Source organism: Rhinopithecus roxellana, chromosome 4 (genome assembly GCF_007565055.1).
Source record: "Rhinopithecus roxellana isolate Shanxi Qingling chromosome 4, ASM756505v1, whole genome shotgun sequence".
In the NCBI taxonomy this organism is placed as follows: Eukaryota; Metazoa; Chordata; class Mammalia; order Primates; family Cercopithecidae; genus Rhinopithecus; species Rhinopithecus roxellana.
Genome location: NC_044552.1, coordinates 91,192,895 through 91,217,537, shown reverse-complemented (window position 1 = coordinate 91,217,537; position 24,643 = coordinate 91,192,895). Strand labels below are relative to the sequence as shown.

At 34.5% G+C, this 24,643-nt stretch overlaps 1 protein-coding gene across 3 annotated transcripts in view; it reads left to right on the top strand.

The window, feature by feature from the left end:
- PHIP (pleckstrin homology domain interacting protein) overlaps positions 1 to 24,643 on the top strand; it is a 146,037-nt gene that overhangs the window by 40,037 nt on the left and 81,357 nt on the right. For all 3 annotated transcript variants that reach the window (XM_030929652.1, XM_030929653.1, XM_030929654.1), the window contains 8 exons: positions 12,542 to 12,763; positions 13,069 to 13,169; positions 19,442 to 19,512; positions 21,019 to 21,119; positions 21,212 to 21,252; positions 21,960 to 22,058; positions 22,819 to 22,972; positions 23,388 to 23,522. In XM_030929652.1, the coding sequence (XP_030785512.1) occupies positions 12,542 to 12,763; positions 13,069 to 13,169; positions 19,442 to 19,512; positions 21,019 to 21,119; positions 21,212 to 21,252; positions 21,960 to 22,058; positions 22,819 to 22,972; positions 23,388 to 23,522 (924 nt within the window). The remainder of the gene's footprint in view (positions 1 to 12,541; positions 12,764 to 13,068; positions 13,170 to 19,441; positions 19,513 to 21,018; positions 21,120 to 21,211; positions 21,253 to 21,959; positions 22,059 to 22,818; positions 22,973 to 23,387; positions 23,523 to 24,643) is intronic.

Here is a 24,643-nt window from a genome sequence, read left to right as displayed (position 1 = left end):
TTTACTGTGGTAGGAATTTAAGGGGAGAAGTTTGTGAAGGTGAAACATGTTGACTTGGAGATATCTATGTGGAAAGCCAAATAGAAATGCCCAGTAGGCAGTGGGAACTCAGAGATTTAGGTTAGAAGATTTAGCTTAGGAATCATTCAGCTTGGAAAATGGAATACATTATCTCGTATGTATCTAAAATGAGAAGACTGAAACTTCAGCTTTTAAAGCAGACAAAAGAAGAGTCAATAATGGAGACCGTGAAGCTGCCTGAGAGGCTAGGGGGGAAAAAAACAAAGTCTGATATCTTAGAAGCCAGGAGACTAGAATTTCATGAAAGGCAGAAACCTAAAGTAAGATTAGTACTCTAAAACATCCTTTGGGTTTGTCAAGGTAATTGATGACTGCTATGGTCTGAATGTTTCTGTCGCCTCAAAATTATTGTGTTGAAACCTAATCCCCAGTGTGGTGGTATTAAGAGGTGAAGGCTTTAGGAGATGAGGTCTCAAAAATGGAGCCCTAGGGCCAGGCGCGGTGGCTCAAGCCTGTAATCCCAGCACTTTGGGAGGCCAAGATGGGTGGATCACGAGGTCAGGAGATCGAGACCATCCTGGCTAACCTGGTGAAACCCCGTCTCTACTAAAAAATACAAAAACCTAGCTGGGCGAGGTGGCGGGCGCCTGTAGTCCCAGCTACTCAGGAGGCTGAGGCGGGAGAATGGTGTGAACCTGGGGAGGTGGAACTTGCAGTAAGCTGAGATCCGGCCACTGCACTCCAGCCTGGGCGACAGAGTGAGACTCCGTCTCAAAAAAAAAAAAGAAAAAAAAAATGGAGCCCTTGTGAATGGGATTAGTGCCCTTACAAAAGAGGCTCAAGGGAACCATGTGAAGACACAGCTAGAAGCACAAAGAGATCCTTTACCAGACACCACATCTACTGGCACTTTGGCCTTGGCCTTCCCAGCCTCCAGAACTGCGAGTAATAAAATTCTGTTTACAAATTAACAAGTGTCTAAGGTATTTTGTTATAGCAGCTCCAACAGACTAAGACCAAAAAATGTTCAGTTTAGCATTAGAGATAGGAATGAGATTGCAGTACACTGAAGAGGGAATGGGAATTGAAAAATTGAATACACTAAACTTTTGAAACTTGACAGTTAAAAGATGTGATAGACATTCAGAAGAATGTGGAGTACTGCCACTTAACTTTGTGCTTCTATTATATTGTATTTTCCTATTACATTCCAATGACAGATTTCTGTTTTCCTAATAAGTTGTGAGTTTTGTCTTTGTCTTTGTTATTGTTATTTTTTAGATCTGTAGTGCCTTGCAGAGTATCTGATGTATACAGGAGGCATACCACAAATGATGAATGAATCAAACAATTTGAGATATAAAAATGACTAATGTCCATTCTTGCAAAACATTTACCATCTGATAGGGGAAATACATACAAATATCTGTAAGATAAGTTCCTCTCTGCTACTGTACTTCAGGTACACTGATCCCTTGTACTTAAGACTTGTGAAGCCCATTTGTGACTTAAAGTCTTGCATTAGGACGTTGCCTGGGATTCCCTTCTCCAAAGTATTCATTCATGTGGCTCATTTTCTTTTTTTTTTTTAATTAGCGGGTAGAGACCAGTAGAAGATCTTAGTTTGAAGATCTTGCAATATGTCCCCAAAAGATGCTAATCAATTAAAGAGCAAACATTGCAAATTTACAGGGGAAAAACTTTGGAAATACTAATGTAACCATGTTAACTTCACTAGCTCTGGGATGCGTTGACATTGTGTGTTCTCTGAAGTGGTGCACTGAGAAAAACACAGCTTCTTGTTTGTGGAATTACTGCAAAAGATAATATGACATGGATCTGGTCATGAAGAAACATTGACAGACCTATGTTTTGGGTCATCCTGCAGATTGTAAGGCCTGTATTCTTTATAACCTGCTGAGGACATGAAAGAGAAAGCCTAAGAAAGTATTCCAAATTGAAGGAGCCTGATGAGACATGCCAATTAAATATAATGTATATGGGTTTGTGGACCAAAAAGGAAAAGAGAACATTGTTGACAAAATAGTTGGCAAAATTTGAATGGGGCCTGTAGATTTGGTTGTTACCAGTATTGTTATTGGTAGTGTTATCAGTATTGATTTCCTAACTTACATAGGGAAATATGTTTTAGAAAAATACACACTGATATTTAGAGGTAATAGGGTATGAAGTCAGCAGCCTTGCTTTTAAATGGTTCAGAATAAAGATTAATGGTCATGGAGTTATGTTTGTATGTTATATGGAGAGAGAGGGAGGGAAGAAAGGTGGTGATGGAGATACGGGAAACATTTGTACTGTTCTTGAAACTTTTGTACGTTTGAAATTCACAGTTATTTTAAGTGCATAGGAGGTGGTATAGAAGCAATAGTGAGCATTTAGCATGTTTAATAATGGAAAAGAGGCAGAGTATGGTAATTTAGAGGACAATAAAGTGTAGGAAAACTGAGTTGAGAGGAAGAAACTACTAAGATAGCAAATTTGAAGATACGAGAGGAGATTGTTGATATGTAATGATTTTTAAGGAGGTGGGATGTATAAAATAGCAGTGTGGACTTTTTAGAAAGGTAGTTATTAGGTCTGCAATTAACAGATTCTACTTTTCAATATAAAATAGTCTATCTGATGAGAGTCTTGATTATGAAATGGGACTGGATTCTAGATATTAGTGATAAAGCTTGGCAATAGAAGAGTATTTGAAAGAGACAGAAAAAATGATTGCTGATTATGCTTAGCCTACCAAGTAAATAGGAGATTCATGAATTTGTAGTGTTGTGGAATTAGTATGCTTATATTCCTTACCGTAATGCTTCTTGGCATCCTGGTAGCAGTATCAGAGCAAGTGATGGTTAGATTAGCGCCGGATTGGTCATTGGTAGTATAGATGAATAAAGGTCAAGAATGAAATAAGGCATGTGTTGAAATGTTTGACCCTGAGGTTTAGGCTGATTTGTAAGGGAAATGAAACACAGGTCTGATACATTGGTAAGAAAGAAAATAAATGACCCAGAAAAGAATTGAACTAAATTTAAATTGTACACAATTTTTAGTTTTGCTAGAAAAGCAGATTACTTTTTAGCTTGAATAGGTAAATGAAATTGTAGTAAATATGACAATGTAGACATTTTTGGTATTCATTTCTGCTGCTTATTCTAATGACAATCAGAGATGAGATCTCTGACTCATAAAGCCGTAAAGTAGCCTCAAGAGAAATTAAAATTCTCCTTGTTGACTCTGCCAGATAACAGGTTTTCAAGGAATGCCAAATTCTCGAAGATATTTTTAGTTAAAAAATCACATCATTTCTTTTATTTTCATGTCAAAGTAGTAATCTTTGTATGATTGATGCCTCTCTTTTAGGTATACAGGTGAATATTTTAATTTTAAGGTTTCTCAGGTTATCTGAACCAGAAGTAAACGGTTTCCCAGTGTATACGGTTTTCTGCTTGTGTTACTGAGCAAAGGGGGCTTGCTGCCCAGTGTGCTAGAAGCCAATACTATGACACTGGGTTTTTGAGAAAAGAAAAGCTTTATATTGAAAGTCAACTCCCAAGAAGACTCAGGGGTCAAGCTCAAATCTGTCTCCTCATGCTGGTTTCAAGGCAGTATTTTTATTAGAGGTTCAGTAGGGGTGAATTCTGAGATTAGTAGGTGTTTGTGGACAGAAGGGGGAGATCTGGAATGTCCTTGGATAGGCACAGTTATCTCATTATGCTAACTAATGGGTCACATGAGCAAATTCTAGGGTAGTTAGTATGAAAAGTGGTAGATAGTCAGGCTTTGATGTCAGCAAGCTCATTCTGTGTAGATTCCATTGGCCATCTTGGTTCCAGCTGATTTCAGCCAGTTCTTCTATCTCTTAAGTAGAGGGAGTTTCAGTGTTTGGACAAGTTGTTTCTTAGCTGCCATCCTGCACACTCAAGAATGTAAGTCATTCGGTGTTAATCAATGTTAGTCATTGATTTCTTCAACTCTTTGGGGCATGATTTCACTAAGAAAATTCAACCATTCCTTGTCATTTATGCTGCTTCCTGCAAATGACTTTATTACTGAACAGAATTGTCCTCTCTTATTGTCTGCCTCATAGTTTTGCAACATCTGGGCCTAAATTGACTTCTTGGCCTTGCATAGAAAGGCCTGTAGTTCATTTATATAGTCAGAGTATCTGTAAATAAGCCATACCAAAAAGAGCTCTATCAAGTTGTTCTGAAACTTAGCTTTTCTTTAAATAAATAAATAGTTCAATTAGGCCTTTTGAAGCTTAACCTCTGGAAACTCATTAAATTATTAAAATTTGGGGGCATGGACTTTAGGTGCTGTTTGGTTTCTGCATCGAATTGAAATGATTCATGGCCCTGTGTCTGAAGTTGTTTGAAGTTTTCATGGCAGTACATAGGCCATTTTTTTCTGGATTTTGAGGAGAATTTTGATACTAAAGTGCATAACAGTAGAAAACCACGTCACAAAGACCTGTGGAACTTTTCTTCATGAGAACATTAAAGTCAAATGTGTTACTAGACATTGCCTAAGCTTTATGAAAAACGCCAATACAGACATTCCCTGTTTCATTGTCCCTTTCTTTATTGCATTTTGCAAATACTTTATTTTTTACAAATTGTGTGTTTGTGATAACCCTGAGTAAAGCAAGTCTGTCAGCACCGTTTTTCTAACAACATATGCTCAAGTCTTGTCTCTTTCACATTTCGGTACTTCTAACAATATTTCAAGCTTTTTCATTATTATTATAACTGTTAATGGTGATCTGTGATCTCTGATGTTCCTATTGTAAGTCTTTTAGGGTGCCATGAACTGTGCCCTTATAAGATGGTGAACTTAAAATCAATGAATGCTACATGTGTTCTGATTGCTCCAGCAACTGACCCTTCCCCATTTTTCTCTCCTTGGGCCTGCCTATTGAAATTAATCCAATTAATAACCCTACAATGGCCTCTTAGTGTTCAAGCGAGAGGAAGAGTCTCAGGTCTCTCACTTTAATTCAAAAGCTAGAAAAGCTAGAAAAGATTAAGGCAAGTGAGGAATGCATGTTCAAAGAGTTAGCCCAAGTTGTGAATGTAAAGGAAAAGTTCTTGAAGGAAATTAAATGTGCCACTCCAGCGAGCACACAAATCACGAGGAAGTTAAAGAGCTCATTGTTGATATAGAGAAAGTATAAGTGGTCTGTATAGGAGATCAAAACTAGCCACAATAGTCTTTTAAGCCAAAGGCTAATACAGAGCAAGACCCTAACTAATTCTGTGAAGGCTGAGAGATGAGGAAGCTACAGAAGAAAAGTTGGAGCTAGTAGAGGTTGGCTCATGAGGTTTAAGGAAAGAAGCCATCTCTGTAACATAAAAGTGCAAGGTGAAGCAGCAAGTGCTGATGAAGTAGTTGCCACAAATTATCCAAAAGATCTAGCTAAGATCATTGAAGAAAGTTGTTCCACTAAACAATAGATTCTCAATTACAGGTGAAACAGCTGTATATTGGAAAAATATGTCATCTGGACTTTCATAATTAGAGAGAAGTCAATGTCTGGCTTCAGAGCTTCAAAAAGCAGGCTGACTCTTTTGTTCCAGGCTAATGCAGCTAGTGACTTGAAGTTAAAACCAGTGTCCATTTACCATTTTGTAAATTCTAGGACCATAAGAATTATGCTAAATCTGCTTTGCTTGTGCTCTGTAAAGGGAACAACAAAGCCTGGATGATAGCATATCTTTTTATAGTGTGGTTTACTGAATATTTTAAGCCCACTGTTGATACCTACTGCTCAGAAAAAAAAAAAAAAGATTACTTTCAAGATGTTACTGATCATTAACAAGATGCCTGATCACCCAAGAACTCTGATGGAAATGTACAAGGAGATCAGTGTTGTTTTTATGCTTGCTGACAGTACATTTATTCTGCAGCCTGTGGATCAAGGAGTAATTCTTGATTTTCAAGTCTTATTTAAGAAATACATTTCATGTGGCTATAGCTGTCATGGATAGTAATTCATTTGATGGATCTGGGCAAAGTACATCGAAAACCTCCTGTTTCACCTGTAATTGAGAATCAATTATTATCGCCATTCTAGATGCCATTAAGAACATTCGTGATTCTTGGGAGGAGGTCAAAATGTCAACATTAACAGGAGTTTGGAAGAAGTTGATTGCATCCCCCGTGGATGACTTTGAGAGGTTCAAGACTTGAGTGGTGGAAGTAACTGCAATAGCAAGAGAACTAAAATTAGTAGTGGAGCCTGAAGGTCTGACTGAATTGCTGCAATCTCATGATTAAACTTAAATGGGGGAGGAGTTGCTGCTTATGGATGAGCAAAGAAAGTAGTTTCTTAGGATGGAATTTGCTCCTGGTCAAGATGCTGTGAACATTGTTGAAATGAAAACAAAGGATGTGGAATATTACATGAACTCAGTTGGTAAACCAGTGGCTTGATTTGAGAGGGCTGAGTCCAATTTTGAAGTAAGTTCTACTGTGGGTAAAATGCTGTCAGATAGCATTCCATGCTGCAGAGAAATCTCTTGTGAAAGGAAGAGTCCAATGGATGCAACAGACTTCATTGTTGTCTTATTTTAAGAAGTTGTGACAGCTACCCCAACCTTCAGCAACTCCACTTTGATCAGCCAACAGCTGTCAACATCAAGGCAAAGCCCTCCACCAGCAAAAATATTACTACTCGCTGAAGTTTCAGTTAATTAGCATTTTTTAGCAATAAAGTATTTTTAAATTAATGTGTGCCCTTTTTTTTAGACATAATGATATTGCACACTTAATACACTGCAGCATAATGTAAATGTAACTCTTACAACTCTTGGAAACCAAAAAATTTGTGTGATTTGCTTCGTTGGAATACTTGCTTAATTGTGGTGGTCTGGAACTGAGCCTGCAGTATCTAGGAGGTATGACTGTATTTGTTTTTATTTGAGTCTTGCCTCTCAAACTTTTTATTTTGAAGAATGTTGAAGTTTTTAAAGGTATTTACAAAATCAGAACTGTTTTTGGATATACAGAAAAAAATGCTAATTGCTTATAGTAAGAAATGCAGCTGCATGCTGAAGGGAAAAGTAATAGGTACCATTACCTCCATACTGTAAAAGTACTAGAAGAAATAACAGTGGTTACAGAGTAAATGTCTGATGCTGTTTTCTTCCTTCGTCCTAAAGTGCAGAAGCGTGTTGACTGTTTTTTAAGGCACATTTCTTTATCATAATGTGTGTGGTTTTTTTCAGGTGTGGCAGTAGGCTAAGCTAATTTTTAGAGTACTTGAAGCCAAATTCTTAGGATTGGGAAAATGTAAATTTTGTTTAATTCCCACCCTTTCTCAACACACGTTCTCATAAATAATATCTATGCTGTTGTGTTTTCAAGTATAGAGATGTACTCTTTTAGCTTCCTTGGCTTCATCCTTTGATGACAAGATTGTCTTGACTTAAAAAAAATCCCGTAAATTTGGTGTCTCATTGTTTTGGGATTTAAATAAGCTAAAGGCTATACAGATTTTCTTGAGATTTTTCTAGCTTATGCTAAGTTTGATATAAACAAATGATAATATTAATGAGCACTCTTTCACAGTAATTATGACCATTTTACATTATTGAAAAATGAGGTTGGGTGTGGTGTCTCATGCCTATAATCCCAGCAATTTGGGAGGCTGAGACAGACAGATCACTTGAGGTCAGGAGTTTGAGACCAGCCTGACCAACATGGCGAAACCCTGTCTCTACTAAAAATATAAAAATTAGCTGCTTGTGGTGGTGGGCACCTGTAATTCCAGCTATTCGGGAGGCTGAGGCAGGAGAATCTCTTGAACCTGGGATACAGAGGTTGCAGTGAGGCGAGATCGCACTACAGTACTCCAGCCTGGGCGACAGAGCAAGACTTGTCTCAAAAAAAAAAAAAAAAAAAGGGAAGAAAAATGAAACAAGTGATTTACTACTCTCTTTTGTGATTAAACACTAGCTTAATAATTTGATTTTAAAATGAATTATAAAAAAGAATTTTAAATTTTGTGCCCACCCCATGGATTTCTTAAAACCTGTTCATAGTTTTCCAGATAAAAAATCTACACTAAGTACTCTCTCTGGACAATCTCGTCTGCTATCATTGTTTTGACTACTATGGTATAAACTGATAACACCCAGATCTCTATCTCTAATCTAAACCTCTTCTTGTAGCTTCAGATGTATTACTCACATAGACACTAGCGGGATCTGGCTAAAATACTATAGTGACCATGTCTTGCCTGCTAACAAATTGCCTGGTGACTACCTGAGCAGGTTAAATACAAACTCTTAAACAGGCATTTAAAACTCAATTGTCATTCTTAGGTAAAACATTTCCAGCTTAATCACTTATTTTCACTTATACTTTGGACTTTTAAGTTTTCATAATTTGCCAATTCCCAGCCCGAGCAGCAATCCCCAGCAACATTGAGATGTTACTGAAAAGAAATGACTACTTTGTTTTCCCCTGGGTATTGGAGCTTTGCTGAAAAAAAAAACTATGTCAGTTGAGGTATTTCTAACATCATGCTATTTCAATTTAGCAGGTCTTTTAATTGTTGCTTGCAGAATTTTTCCACCTTTCTTGCTGCTTTTATTTCACTGCATTTCCAAACTTTCTTCACTTTTTTAGTTCATTCTGTTGTTCTCTCCCTCTCACTTTTAATCCTCTGATTTTTGTTTTGTTTTGTTTTTGCTGAGGTTACATGATCTCTCGCTACTTCTTTTTCCTTCATACACCTTAGAAGAGGTGTATCTTATGTCATGGCCCCTTTTCACCGTTTACATACCATTGTTTTTAATATCCATAACTTGGCTTTAACATTTTATTTTTCTTTGGCTGAAAGACTATAATATCTTACTTTTTGGCTTGTTGATCTTAGTGACATTTGTGGAACTAGAGGTAGGCTTATGGAAAAGAGAGTGTATCTGTTCAATTTATGTTAGACGTTTTGGTCTTTTTAAAAATAATGATATTTATGAATTTTTAATTCATTCTTCTTCATTTATTTAAAACACATTTATAGCCTGTAATCCCAGCACTTTGGGAGGCCAAGGTGGGTGGATTACTTGAGGCCAGGAGTTCGAGACCAGCCTGGTCACCAGGGCGAAACCCCATCTCTAGTAAAGATACAGAAATTAACTGGGTGTAGGGGTGCACATCTGTAATCCCAGCTACTCAGAAGGCTGAGGCATGAGAACCACTTGAACCTGGGAGGTGGAGGTTACAGTGAGCCATGATCATGCCACTGTACTCCAGCCAGGGTAACAGAGTAAGACTGTCTCAAACTAAACAAAGAAGTATATAAATAATAAAATAAAACACATTTATAGTACTTTAAACATTTTTTCCCAATACATTTAATTTTTCCTCTGCAGTTCTTTTAGTCAATTATTTTTGAGTACTTGTATATTGTATAGTCATCTTAATTTATTGAATTTGTGCTCAGATTATCTTTTGTTTCAAATTTCCATAAAGGTGAATTAATTATCACAAGTGATGATATATGAGATAGAAATTGCTTAAGAATGCTGAGAATTCTGTTTGAAAATCTTCCAGCAGTCCTGGGTGGTGGAATTAGGGGTAGGGGCAGCAAACTTCTGTGGGTCATGGAAGAGGATAATGGAGAGAGATTTTTGTGAAAGGATGGTCAAAAATTTCTCTCTGGCAATTTGATGGAAGAAAAGAAAGGTTAATTGAGATAATACGCACTCAGAGGGAAGAATATGTATTTTTGTTTGTTTCAGCACTTGTCTAAAAAGAGCAGATTTAATCAAGCAATACTGAATTGGTAAGATAACTAAATGATAAACCCAGTAGGAATATAGTGGGACTTCCTGTTACATTTTAATTGATGAAAGTCACTGGAGGTTAATTTTAGGTCACAGATTGCCGTTGTTCCTTTTATTAAAACTGACATTTTGGTCAAAAGACTGGTGTTTTTATTTGTTAACATGAAAAATACATGAAGCACCTTTATAGTGAAATGTAAAACACATTCAAAGATTCATAAGAATGATATGAATTGTATTGGTATTTGAAGGTAACATGATGTCATGATTTTACTTTTGTTATATAGTCTACCTACTGTAGTGTACTTAAAATTCTTTCTGTACTGAATGCAGTTGAGAACCAAATATTGCTTCAGTTTTGGGAAGATAATCAAATGTAGTGAACACATTGATTCAGTTTGTGAAATTTAGAGAATTTAATTTGAATGAGTGCCCTAAAGCGTTTTTTTACTCAGCAAATCCCTAATGTGTTTCCCATGTGCCAGGTGGTGGTATAGACCAGCTTTCTGGGAGTCATAGTCTGCTACAGCTCTTCCTTCACTTCCAACAGATAATCAGTGATATGTTCCTTATCCCTTTTATTCCCCAAACAGCTGTTACAACCATGTCTTTGATTATTCTTTTTTGCTATAATAATTTGTGTTACCACTCATTCTCTCCTGACCATACTCTTTTAACAACTTTCAACTGGTCTCCTACTTTCTATCCTAATTCACACTGATGCCAGGATGATCTTTAGAAAACACGAATATGACCGATACTCACCTGTTTGATATCTTCAGTGACCCTCATTACACACGACTTAGTAAACCATAAAAGGCCTTTCACAAATTTTTCTTACTTTTTCATCCGTATGCCTTCACCTCACACTGTAAATAACCTTGCAGGCTGCTTGCAGTTCTATGAACTACTCACATTGTTTCACATTTTCATGCCTTTGACCATAGTTTATAGTCGCATTATGGAATGCTCTTTTTAAAGTAATAAGAATATGAATACTGTCGGCAGCAAAAGTAGTGTTAGAAGATAAAGCTGTAACCATGTGTCAGACGCTGTCTTATCTCTTCACTCTCATTTAGTTTTGTGACAATCCTATGAGGTAGGCATAGATGAGAAATCTGAGGCACAAGAAGTATATGTAACATGTCCAGTCATACATTTGACCCTGGAGGCTCTCCTCTAAGCCGTTACATTACATTGCCTCTTCTTGCGTGAGACTCTATTCAAGCATCACCGCTTCTGGGTTCCTTTCCACACTGTACCTCTCCATCTTCTCAGGAAAAGTAGACTGTTTCCTTGTTTGAATCTTTGCTGATTAACAGTGGTTAAACACTTAGGACATATAAGTGTTTATATGTCCTATATAATATATAGTACATTATTACATTTACATTCTTCTGTCTAGCTTCACAAGGACAAGAATACTGTGTCTTTATATCTCATTCTTATATCTTTAGTGGTTGTCACATAATCACAAGGCAAAGAGATAAATGAATGCGTGAATCACTTAATTTTAAAGGTATAGGGAACTTTAAAGACCATTCAATTTAGCCTCCTTATTTTGTAGATGAAGAACTCAGTCAGAAGAACTGGTTTTATAGTTAATTGGGGGGTGTTTTAGGTAGCATTGGCGGAGTCGGATTTAAGATACAACATTTAACATATTCTGTTGATACAGTGTTTGGAAACATTTGTATGTTATATTTATTGTCAGTATGATGCAGAAAGTTGTCTGAATTATATGCCTCTGTAGGTCCTTTTGAGTTCTTTCTAATGTCAGATATGAAGGTGTTTCTTTAAGAATTAGATTGGAAGGTCGTTAAGCATTCTAACATGAACCCTTAGTAAAACTGTATCCCGTAAAATATTCAGTAATTTTGCAAGAGTGTGTGTTTTCTCTTTTAACCTTGTGTTAAAGACTAGAAAATGTGGCAAAAAATTAAGTTTTGAATCTGGGAAGTAGATATATGGGGATTAACGACACTATTGTTTCTACTTTCTTATATATTTAAAATGTTTATAATAAAAAAGTCTAAATGTTCTATCTCTATTTTGGCTATATAAAATCGGAATGTTCATTTGTCAATATAGGTATTCATAGGAAACTCCATATCCTTTACAATTTCTTTCTGGACTTACACTACTATGGCAGAGTAAACAAGTAATTTATGCATTTTTATTGACTTCATACAGATAAGGTTAATTTTTTTTCTGATAGATGATGTCATGTTTTCAGCTGAAGATCAGTGATAGGAAACTCCTAGCTTCCTGAGAGAAAAAGCCCCAAACAAGCTTATTTTTAGTTTTGTATTACAAAACAAAATAGATAATATTAGTCACCATTGTATCTTGCATTTGTTTTGCAACTATATATATATATATATTTTTTACTTCAGGATTTCAAATTCTTTTACAGAAATCCACATTGAGGGTACTTTGATAGTAGATAGGGAACCAAAGGTAAATATTAATTATCGTCAGTATTCCACTTCTCTTATTTGCTGGTGAGTACACAAGTGCTCTTTTTCAGTGATTTAATTTAATAAAGAGCTTTGTGTAGAGGAAAATTCCTAACACAAATATTTAACACTTTTTGGTATTTAAAAAGATACTTGTTCCGAAGTGGACATAACAGATATGATTTATTAGTGTTAAGATTTTGAATTAAAATGTATAGGGTTAATGCTATTAATATCCATTCTTACTTTAAGGGTTCTGATGACTGTCTTGTGAAAATATGGGCAACAGATGATGGGAGGTTATTAGCTACCTTAAGAGGACATGCTGCTGAAATATCAGACATGGCTGTAAACTATGAGAATACCATGATAGCAGCTGGAAGTTGTGATAAAATGATCCGAGTCTGGTGTCTTCGAACCTGTGCACCTTTGGCTGTTCTTCAGGGCCATAGTGCATCTATTACATCACTACAGGTAATTGTCTTAATCCCTATACATTTTTTTGTTGTTATAATGTAAAGTAAATTTAATGAAGTCACTTTTGGTTATTAAATTTTAAGAAGTTACTTTTATAATCACTTTTATAATCCAGTATATAAGGCCAACTAAAATGAAGACTGCTTTCTTTATAAATATATGGACTTTAAGTAATATAACCTTGGTAAATTCTTGCCATTTTCTAACTGTTTCTGTTAGTTGCTATTTGTATGGCAAAAAGTAGATTTTATTTGTACTGTGTCACTCTTGTAAAGATTTTTTTTCTGTGATTGTCTTTTCAGTTCTCACCATTGTGCAGTGGCTCAAAGAGATATCTATCTTCTACTGGGGCAGATGGCACTATTTGTTTTTGGCTCTGGGATGCTGGAACCCTTAAAATAAAGTCAGTTTCTATTTTATTTCATAGAATAAATGTGTTTAATTTAATGAGTGGATTTGCGAAAGTATGAAGTAGTCGACAGTGGGAATACATTTACTTTTTCTCCTTGAGTAAATAATAGAAGTCCTCTTTTGGCTCTTTACTAACCTGTTTTGTTTTTATGCCTCTCCCTTTTTCTATGTTTCAAATAAAGTTTTCTCATGTTCACATGTTTTTTTTTTTCCTCTTTATCCTAATCATAGCTCTTTCCTTCAGAATTTACCTGTTTTATTACCACTCCTTTCTATGTGCTGCATATTTTAATAGCTGCTTTTGATGCTGAGAACATAATCTTAAGAATTTCTAATGCTGTTCTTTAAAATAATTTTAATAATTGATGCTACTGAACCTATAAACTTGAGATTTTATTTTAGATCTAGGAAAACAAAGGGAGACAGAATCACTGAAGTTTCACTAAACTGCATCAAGGTAGATAGATGTATTCCGCTCCCTCCCCATAATAGCATTTTGCGTTTGTGCAGTCTCCCATGTTAATACTTTGATTTATCAAAACAAGTTGGTTGGATAGTATTATCTTTTGATTAAGGGCACTGAAAAGATTGAATGACTTTCCCATAGTTAAAACAATGCTTAAAAATGGGCAAGGCCAGGATTAGGGCACTTCTCTGTCCTTTGATGCTTTCTATACCATATCTTTTATTTGTTTGTTTGTTTGTTTATTTATTTTTGAGGTGGAGTCTCGCTCTGTGTCTCAGCTTACTGCCTCAGCTCACTGTAAGCTCCGCCTCCCGAGTTCACACCATTCTCCTGCCTTAGCCTCCCAAGTAGGTGGGACTACAGGCACCCGCCACCACGCCCGGCTAAGTTTTTTGTATTTTTAGTAGAGATGGGGTTTCGTGAGCCACCATACCTGGCCTCTATACCATATCTTTTAAGTGGATGTAGTGGGGAGAGGAAATAGTGTATTTGCTCCATGGGTAGTCTTTGAACAAGGAAGTAGTGTATGCAGTTGATTTCACAGTGTTGAAATGGCCATTTCTGCCACTCGAGGTAGAAAGTCATTCAGATTAGAAAGTATATCTCAATAATTATCTCTGACTTCTATGTATAAATTGCCAACCCAAGTTATTTAATAAAATATGCATGCCTTTATTATTTTAAAAACAATACCGTTTAGATGATTGTAATGCAATGCCTGCTTCTTTAATTTCATGTGTATGTAGAGTGGTTTTTATGGCAGCTTGGGGGCCATGGTAGCTCGAGTAACATAATAAAACTACTTCGTTTGAAAAAAGATTGTGATTGAAAACATGATTCTTTGGACAAAGCAAGTTGACTTCACTTCAGTTGCATCCCTCGTATTTAAACTCTATCGATAGATAAAAGTTGAAATATTTTACTGATGTATAGGGACAATAGCAATAGTTAATTGTTCATTGTTGTTTTCTTATATATATTTTTAACCTCCTTGTGGACCTGATTGGGATACCTTTCTCTTTTCCTATCTTATTGTTTTAGAGAAGAAAAAGTGATTAGCAATGTTCAAATTGGGATAGGAACAGAAAATGTTTTACAGAATTAAACTCACACCTTATTTATGCTTCTTGAGGATTATATTGCTAAGTACAATAACATTTCATGTTTCTGGATGCTTGAGAAGTGAGCTTTTCCATATAAGTGATTTTTTTCAGAACCTTTATGTAGAATCACATATAAACCACTACCCTAATACAGTATTTTTTCTCCATGAATGTTTTTATATAGATATAATTAGGAAAATATATATAATTTTGTTTTTTTCTTAATATTTTACCATAGATATTTATATTTATTTTAATAATTTGCATTGTGTTCCATAGAGCTGTTGTATACAGCTTAGCAGTTTTTTTTATTTTTGGACTTTAAAGTTTTTTCTGGTTGTTTATAAGTAATATTCTTTCCTATTTGGTATTAAAATTGTCCCTTAAAATTTTTAAATTCAGAGTTCAGGCGTAAGAATGAGTAATGTGGCTGGGCACGGTGGCTCATACCTGTAATTCCAGGACTTTGGGAGGTCAAGGAAGGAGGATCACTTGAGTTCAGAACTTTGAGACCAGCCTAAGTAACAGAGCAAGATCTTTTCTCTACAAAAATTCAAACAAACAAACAAACAAACAACAACAACAAACACCAGACATGGTGGTGCACACTTACAGTCCCAGCTACTCAGGGGACTGAGGTGAGAGGCTTGCTTGAGCCCAGGAGTTGGAGGCTGAAATGAGCTGTGATCACACCACTATACTGTAGCCTCGGCGACAGGGCCAAGATCCTGTCTCATTAAAAATATAAAAATAAGAACAATCCATTCCTCTTTAGATATAAGCCTTGAAACACGTATTCTCTTTATGTATTTACACATAGTTGAAAACTGCCAAAAATTTGACAGGATATAGATTTCTACTGTGTTTATGTCACATAGGATTTAATTAATAAAGGCAAAAACTGTATTTAGCTATAATGCTTTTGTATAATCTGCTGGGGGAAATGACTTTAGAAACCCAGCATCTGCATTAGTTGAATGAATGAGTTCAACTTTGGGAACTCAAATATCTTTATACATTCACTTGTATGTGTATATTACCAACTCACCAGTAAAGATGCTGTTTCTTAAATGGGTAGTCGAAGTGGCTAATTGAACCATAAGCTAGCCCCAGAGGTCTCTGGGTAGGAGGAAGCTATCCAAGTATATTTAGACTTAGGTGTAAAGAGACTAGGAATCCTAAAATAGGCATATAATATGATAATTATGAATTTTTATTGGTGATTATTAGGCACTTAGTCCGCCAAGCTAGTACTAAGCATTTCACATTTGTTATCTCAATCCCTATAATAACCCTTTGAGAAAGGTACAGTTATTATCTCTGGGGGCAGATAAGGGAAAAAACTGGGGCGCAGCAGGTTACATTGTTAGCAGGTGGTACTGGAGCCAGGATTTAAATACTACTAGAGGTATAATATGAGAAACCCCTTTTAACCACTGTGCCAAACTAAATGGCAGTTAGTCATTGAAGGATTGGCTAGAACTTGTTGACCCTAATAAAAATACTAGTATTTATTGAACATATTGGACACTATACTAAGCACTTTACATGAATCACACTTATTTAATTCTCCCAGCAACTCTGAGATAGGTTCTGTTAATTACTCCTGTTTTACAGATGAGGAGACTGAGGTACAGAAATGATAACTTGGCCTAAGGTCACACACTTGATAAGTGATAGACCTAGAAACTGAACTCGGCCCAAGGCCCTTTTAAAAAATGTTTCCTCAAATAGTGCATCTAAAAACAAATTATGGGTACCCACTTACTTGTTTTTTCTCTTTAAAAATATAAAATCTTTATTTTTCAATGTTAGTTTTTGTGGGTACATAGGTGTATATATTTATGGGGTACATGAGATCTTTTGATACAGATATGCAATGCATAATAATCACATGGTGTTAAAGAGGGTATCCATCCCTTCAAGCATTTATCCTTTGTGTTACAAACTATCCAATTATACTCCTTTAGTCATTTAAAAATGTATAACTTGTTGATTGTAGTCACCTGCTGTGCTATCAAATACTAGGCCTTATTCATTCATTCTATTAGTTTTGTGCTCATTAACCATCCCCACCTCCCTCCTCTTCCTCCCACTACCTTTCCCAGTCTATAGTAGCCATCCTCTACGATCTCATGAATTCAACTGTTTTGATTTGTAGATCCCAAAAATAAGTGAGAACATGTGATGTTTGTCTTTCTGTGCCTGCCTTATTTCACTTAGCATAATAACCTTCAGTTCCATCTGTGTTGTTACGAATGACAAGATTTCATTCTTTTTTATGGCTGAATACTACCCCATTGTGTATAAGTACCACATTTTCTTTATCCATTCATCTGTTGTTGGACCCTGTGGTTGCTTCCAAATCTTCGCTCTTATGGCTGGGCGTGTTGTCTCATGCCTGTAATCCCAGCACTTTGGGAGGCCAAGGTGGGCAGATGACCTGAGGTCAGGAGTTTGAGACCAGCCTGGCCAACATGGTAAAACTCCTGTCTCTACTAAAAATATAAGAATTAGCCCGGCATGGTGGTGCACACCCGTAATCCCAGCTACTTGGGAGGCTGAGGTATGAGAATCACTTGAACCTGGGAGGCAGAAGTTGTAGTGAGCTGAGATAGTGTCACTGCACTTCATCCTGGGTGACAGAATGAGACTCTGTCTCCAATAAGAAAGTAACTTGTAATGCTTTATTAAATTGATTGGTTAATCAAAATAATTCACCAGTGTGTAAAGAGAAGTGTCTAAAAAAAGTGTCTAAAAATAAGTAACATTAACAATGACAAAGACTCAAATGGTGGTCCATCAGGTTCCAAAGCGTCTATGTGTGCATATTATATTTTCCATTAAACTAAACTTACTGATTTGCTTTAAACCTAAACAAGTAAACAAATTAAACACATAATTACTTACATTGTCACACTAATTTAATATTTTAAAATATAATTTCATTGCTTTTGTCATTTGGCTGTAATTTAACTTAAAAAATTTTTAATTGAGGCAGGAGAATCACTTGAACCCGGGAGGCAGAGGTTGCAATGAGCTGAGATTGCACTGCTGCACTCCAGCCTGGGCCACAGAGTGAGACTCTGTCTAACAAAAAAAAAAAAAACACAAGTCTTTGCTATTGTGAACAGTGTTACAACAAACATGGGAGTGCAGATATCTCTTCCATATACTGATTTCCTTTCTAAAATAAAAGTCTTTTAAAAAATGGTACTCTCTAAAACTATTTGCATATTTTTGTAATGAGTTTCAGGTAAATGGTTGCTTGGAGCTTATGTGAGCAGATGTACCAAAAATTAACAAAAATCTAGAGCTACAATCCTTAAGATAGTAATGAAAGCAATGTATTTAGTTGTCTTCATAATTCAGATTAATTTACTTAAATTACAATTAATTTTGCTCTGAATAAACGTTTAGGTTTTAAGAATATTCTAATATCTGTCTCTCTAAATGATATTTGTTTTGCTCAGCTGTTATATTAGAGCCTGTGAATATTAATAGAATTTGTTGTAAATACTAATGTAAAACTATTTACAAACTTACTTTTTAAATTCTTAACATTTTGTTGCATTCTGTGTCAGTAAAAAAAGGTAATTCTCATTGCTCAGAATATGTATTAGATTGGTACAAAAGTAATTGCAGTTTTTGCCATTATTTTAATGGTAAAACCTTTTTTAAACATGGCAAAAATTGCAGTTATTTTTGCACCAACCTATAGCTCAGAAATGTTTCATGTATATACTTTTTTCCCGTAAATGATCACAAAACTAAAACTGCTCTAAATTTGTTATGGATTCTGAAAGTTATATACGCTTAAGGCTCTAATTATTTTTGCATTTCCTCAAATGGTGTAGAAGAACTATGCCAAAATGTACAGTAAGTAGGGCTTCAAATATAATCAGTATATTGGAACATTACATACACATTGTTAAATGTATTAGAGCTGGTATTATGATAAAAATCTTCATTTTCTCTAATTGGTTGACTGTAACATTAAACATTTAATATCAATAGTATTGATATAAAACGTAATCTGTAATACAGTTATGTAATTCATATAAATACAGTTGAGTGTAACCTATTTTCTGTAGACTGCTATTTTGAATGAGCATTCATTATAGTTGATGTAAGAGTCACATTATCTTCAGATTTTCACTAGGATAAATGTAATATTCCTACTTTTTGGGGTCCTAAAGGACATGTTTTATCACATTAGTAGGTCAAAGAAGGGAGAAGTTTAATTAAAAATGTAAAATACTGAAAAAGTTTAGTTATTGATGATATACATAAGGCACAGACAGCACCTATTTTGCTACTGTATTCATGTTTGTGAATAGCTTTGTTCCTTACATGTTTGTACGTTGCTGTTCTGTATAAAAAACTGAGAACATGTTAAATTTGATTAGAAGTAAGTGTAACTAGTAACTGCATGTCTGGTGTGACAGTGACTTTGGGATTGTTCCATGTACGTATTGTTGCATAATCAGGAGGTCCTACAAAATCTGTATCTCGAATTTCTACAAGATCTGCGGATTTATGACACATAATGATTTCTAAGTTGTTTTTAGGAAGGGAGCCATCTGTTGCTTCTTACTTAATTTTGCCCTTCTGGGATTATTTTTTGAAACAGATTATTTCTGGTGCTACTGGTTCCTTTAGGATATTTTTAATTGTTTATTTTTTGTGTTACAGCCCAAGACCTGCAAAATTTACAGAGCGCCCTCGGCCTGGAGTTCAAATGATCTGTTCTTCTTTTAGTGCTGGTAAGTTTCCCCCATTCTAATTTTCCACTTAAAGTTGTTCATTTAGAAACCTTCTAGTGGAGCGCATAATATTTAGGAAAATATTTACTGTTGTATTATAAATCATGTTCTTATACATATGCCAGAGCTAGTGAGTAACCAAGAATCATATAAACTAGCTTAGAAGTATTTCAGTTATGCAAGAGTTTAGTTTATAGAATCACATGACTAATGTTTTTCTTTAAGAAGACTATAATGTTCTAGTAGGAGAGAATAGTTTCAAAATCGACCCTGTTAAAGAATGAATGTTTAAATACTTGTTTCATTGTAAAAACAGTATTTTAAATCAGGTTTATGTTTTCATGGATTTTGAAGGTATTCTATAGTTAAGTAAAATACATTTGATTCGTATTTGTACATCTTTATCAATTCATTCGCTGCATATTGTTCTTATTTGCACTTTAAAAAATGATTGTATAGCAGTGCTAAGATTCCAATTCAGATTTGTGTTTATGCAGCAGCATTTTGAATGGATGTTAGGGTGTTTTTAAACAAGTTATTTTAAAAAACCTGGTTATTTGTAGTAAATTGACAAGAAAATTAAATGAAACATGAGTAGATCCAAATTGTGTCTAATACCTGTTCCTCCTACCTTTATTTTCAGTTTTACTTTTTCTGCTTATTTTATAATTGTGGATAGGAATATTACCTGAGATAAGGGATAGCAAACTGGTGAAGTGAGTCTGTTTTTGCCATACTAATATCCCAAACATGTTCATTTTCTAATTTCTAGATGTCCAGTGCCACTGCCATGGATTCAGTGTTCCGTGTAGTAATCACACAAATATAGGCATCATACATGCATCCAGAATACTCTGAATTTTTACTCCTTTTTCAAAGACAATTTGATGTTTTTAAGGAGTTAGTGGGTAGATCATTTAGCAAAAGTACTTAAATATTTTATTATATACAAGTATTATTTTCAATACTGTGGAAGAGTGTTACTCTTGAGTACACTGCACATACAAGTAACTGTAATGCAAGATAGAATGAATATGCTACAAAACAAAGTCCTAGGGGAGTTCTAAAGAGAGCAACCTCCTTTGATTGCAAACTTTGTAAAGAAAAGTTACTGAGGGAGTTGACCTTAAAAGTTTGATAAGATTTTGACACATGGGAAATAAGACAAGAGAAAAATTTCAGCAGAATTGCAAGAGAAATATTTTCTAGTGAAGATGACAGATAATTTTACCATGGTATGGTTATATAATCACTTAGTGAAATTATTTTTTGAGCAAAGCTTTACTTCTGGGAATACTGAAAAATTCATTCTAGTCAAAGATATATTCATAAACTTCTTTCTTAAATTCCAGTTAGATGTGTTATATATTTAGGATAAATGTGAATGGTTTTGGAGTAAAATATTAATTCAGTATATATTGTAATTTTGCTTACATTTTATTTTCTAATTTTCAGAGATTTTGAAGTTATGTTTTACTTCTAAATAATTGCTGTTATTCTTCATAGGTGGAATGTTTCTGGCGACGGGAAGCACAGATCATATTATTCGGGTTTATTTTTTTGGATCAGGTCAGCCAGAGAAAATATCAGAATTGGAGTTTCATACTGTAAGTATTGGCGAAAAGAATTAGATGAGAATAATTTATGTGAGTCTAAGAGTTTATATTCAGCACCCACTTTTTTATTTGTTTATATATAGGACAAAGTTGACAGTATCCAGTTTTCCAACACTAGTAACAGGTAAAATATTTGTCTAATTTAATTCTAATTTTAAAATTATGAAATAAAGACAATTTTAGTCATCAGATTTTATTTGAAGTTGTATGGGAAATGATCACCTACCTAAAATAAAGATCTTGACCAGTTATACTTAAAAGTGAATAAAGCCTTCATATGCATAGGCACATGTCTTTATCTTGTTTGTAATAATGTTAGTATCCTTGGACACTTTTCGTAATAACTGCTTTTTAAATTTACCCTGTATATTCCATATATGTTTCAAAATGTAGAGAAGCTTTTGGTATAGATTGAAAATGTGTCACAGTATAATATTTGAGGCAGACCTGTTTATTGATGATGTATAAATTTTCCCATGTTCTTGTTATAAAAGGAAATAAAACTACTTCTAATACCTTGAGTAGAATAAGTCAGATTCTTTAATATTGAGAAGAAAATCATTGTTTTTTCCTTGGAAAATGTCGATTTTATTTCTAGGGTAGTACATAGTGACCTTGAATCACTTTTGCAAATGTTATTTTTGTGACCTAGCCATGAAAATTGGAACGTTTGCATATAAAATTCTAAAAAGCCCATAAAGTTTCAGAAGTTACTAGAATGCTGCATAAGTAAAGATGAATGCTGTCTTTTTAAATGAGATCTCAGGAAAAAGTGCATTTTGGTAAAGCATGTATGATTTCTCTTTGGGGGATTGATTCCTTTTAATATAGGTTTGTAAGTGGGAGCCGTGATGGGACAGCACGTATTTGGCAATTTAAACGAAGAGAATGGAAGAGCATTTTGTTGGATATGGCTACTCGTCCAGCAGGGTAAGAGGTCAAATTTGAAATATTCTGTAGATATTGATTATTTAAAGTATATTATAGTGCAGGTTGGTGACTCTCAGCCTATAAAATTATATATCATGTTAAAATTACTACTTTTCTGCAATAACTAGAGGTACAATTGGAGATGAGCAGTGTAGATTTTTATGAAATGATTCATTGGCACATTTGAGGACATTTGCTGAATTAATTTTTTTAAGGGGATGATAAAAGTACTGTAATAATAGTTTTAACTCTAAATATTTTTTTCAGAAACCAGAACATATTATGTTTCATTTGTCACAGAGGGACAGTATTTTATGTCCAATGGTTTCTTCAGCCAAGATAAATTATACTGCGTGTTGTAACTGTTATTTTGCTTTTAATGTTTTTCTCCACTTGTATTTGTGTGTAGTCATCTCAGATGGAAAGCAGAACAGTCAGCAGGGGATGACAGCAACAGTAAAAGGTGGAGAGTGAGCAGCATGGCACACAATTCCTGGATCTAGATAGAGTTATAGCAGTGATATTTATGCAAGATCATCTGTTACTAATGGCTTCGAAGTGCTAGAATTCTGGAAATCATGGATTTCCTGACTCAGTGCAGGGATTTTTACCCTCATTCCATGTTGATTCACACTTCTCAGTTACTGTTAAGTGACAGTTATTATGTTAGTGAATATAAATACAAATTATAGATTATATGTTTTGGTTTTTGTTGTGTCAGTATTTTAATAGTCAGTGTAAAATACTTCCTTGCTTTCAGCCAAAACCTTCAAGGAATAGAAGATAAAATCACAAAAATGAAGGTTACTATGGTAGCTTGGGATCGACATGACAATACAGTTATAACTGCAGTTAATAACATGACTCTGAAAGTTTGGAATTCTTACACTGGTCAACTAATTCATGTCCTGATGGTGAGAAAAAATTCTAATCTTTATTTGATATAACTGAAGCTGACTACAGAATGAAACATTCTCATTGAGGAATAAAGTCTTTTATGTTAGCTAAAATTTCTTGCTTGCTGGGGTAACTGCTTTGTGAGTGACTTTGAATAATTTTAATAATGCAGTTAAACAGGTTTGGCTTGGAAATATATAGTAGATATTTGCTGTTTTTTTTTAATATGAAAAGATCCATCCACCAAGCCCTGGATAATGATATTAGCTCAGTTTCATTATTATTTATATATGACAAATTTGAATAGTTTTGCCAATTTAATACTTCTTAAAACTCCATTTCTAGAAATAGTGCCATATTGGTATTTCATTATGTTTGTTTTTCTTTCTTTTTTAATATCTATGATTCCTTGACACTTCAAAAATATTCCAGGGTCATGAAGATGAGGTATTTGTTCTTGAACCACACCCATTCGATCCTAGAGTTCTCTTTTCTGCTGGTCATGATGGGAATGTGATAGTGTGGGATCTGGCAAGAGGAGTCAAAATACGATCTTATTTCAATATGGTAATTATCATTCTCTTCATTTTATACCTGCTAAAGATTTGGGAACTTTTCGACAAAGGTACTCTGCATATCACAAAGGAAATCCATTTAAAAATTGGTTCATTATTTTGACTTTAAATTCCCATCAATAAAGAATGATTTATTCCACACGTTTATTGACATGCTGAATTTAAAAGAAAATTAATTGTGCATATTACAGTGCCTGTATATTGTGATGAACTGATACAGTTTTAGCAGTGAAACTTTGGAAATTCACAAGTATGAAGATACAATGTAGAGAAGAAAAAATATTTGGAAAACCATATGAAGAAATTATGAATAAATACTTATATTGTATTATTGTACTTCTTTAATAGTCTTCTAGCACAATAGAATTTGACTCAAGTACACTGATTTTAAAATTAAAGCCAAAGAATCAGGCATTTCTTGCTTTTAATCAAACGGTAGTATATTAAATATTTGAGTTTATACCCCTTTCTCTCCACATTTTGTTTCTTAGATTTTAACATAATTTGCTGAGTATTTGAATTACAGTGTTTTAATATGTCCCATACAACTTACTGAGCAGTGTTTCCACTTACTGTATGAAGTATAAAGGTCTCCTCAACTACTGTAGTTTGTGTAGTCATATTTTTTTATGTCTACTTTCTGTATATTAGAGATACCTTTCAACAAAGAACAGAAGAAAAAAAACTCTTTCCACTATTTCAGCATGTTTAAATTTTTTTTAAAAACCAATTATAGAAAGCTTTAGTAATGAACCATAAAACAATACAGTTAGTACATGTGGTCAGAATTATTTTGCCAAATAAATTATTTTACAAAACAGTTATTTGTGAAATATGGTTTGTGAAAAAAATTGGATGTGATGCTATGCTTGATTGAGAATCAGAGTAGTTATTTCTATGTCGTGAGTAAGCAGATATAATAGCAGATTTTTTAGTGAGGGAAATAACTTTAACTATTTTTAAGGCTGTGCCTTAGTGTACGTTAGGTAAGAAATAAGGTTTGTGAAACCCTCTATTTCTGGGAAACAGTGTTAATTATTTGGTGTGCACTTGTTAGTGATTGATGGATTTCCTTTGTGATTGTATTGAGATTTTTTTAAAAAGCCACCGGTA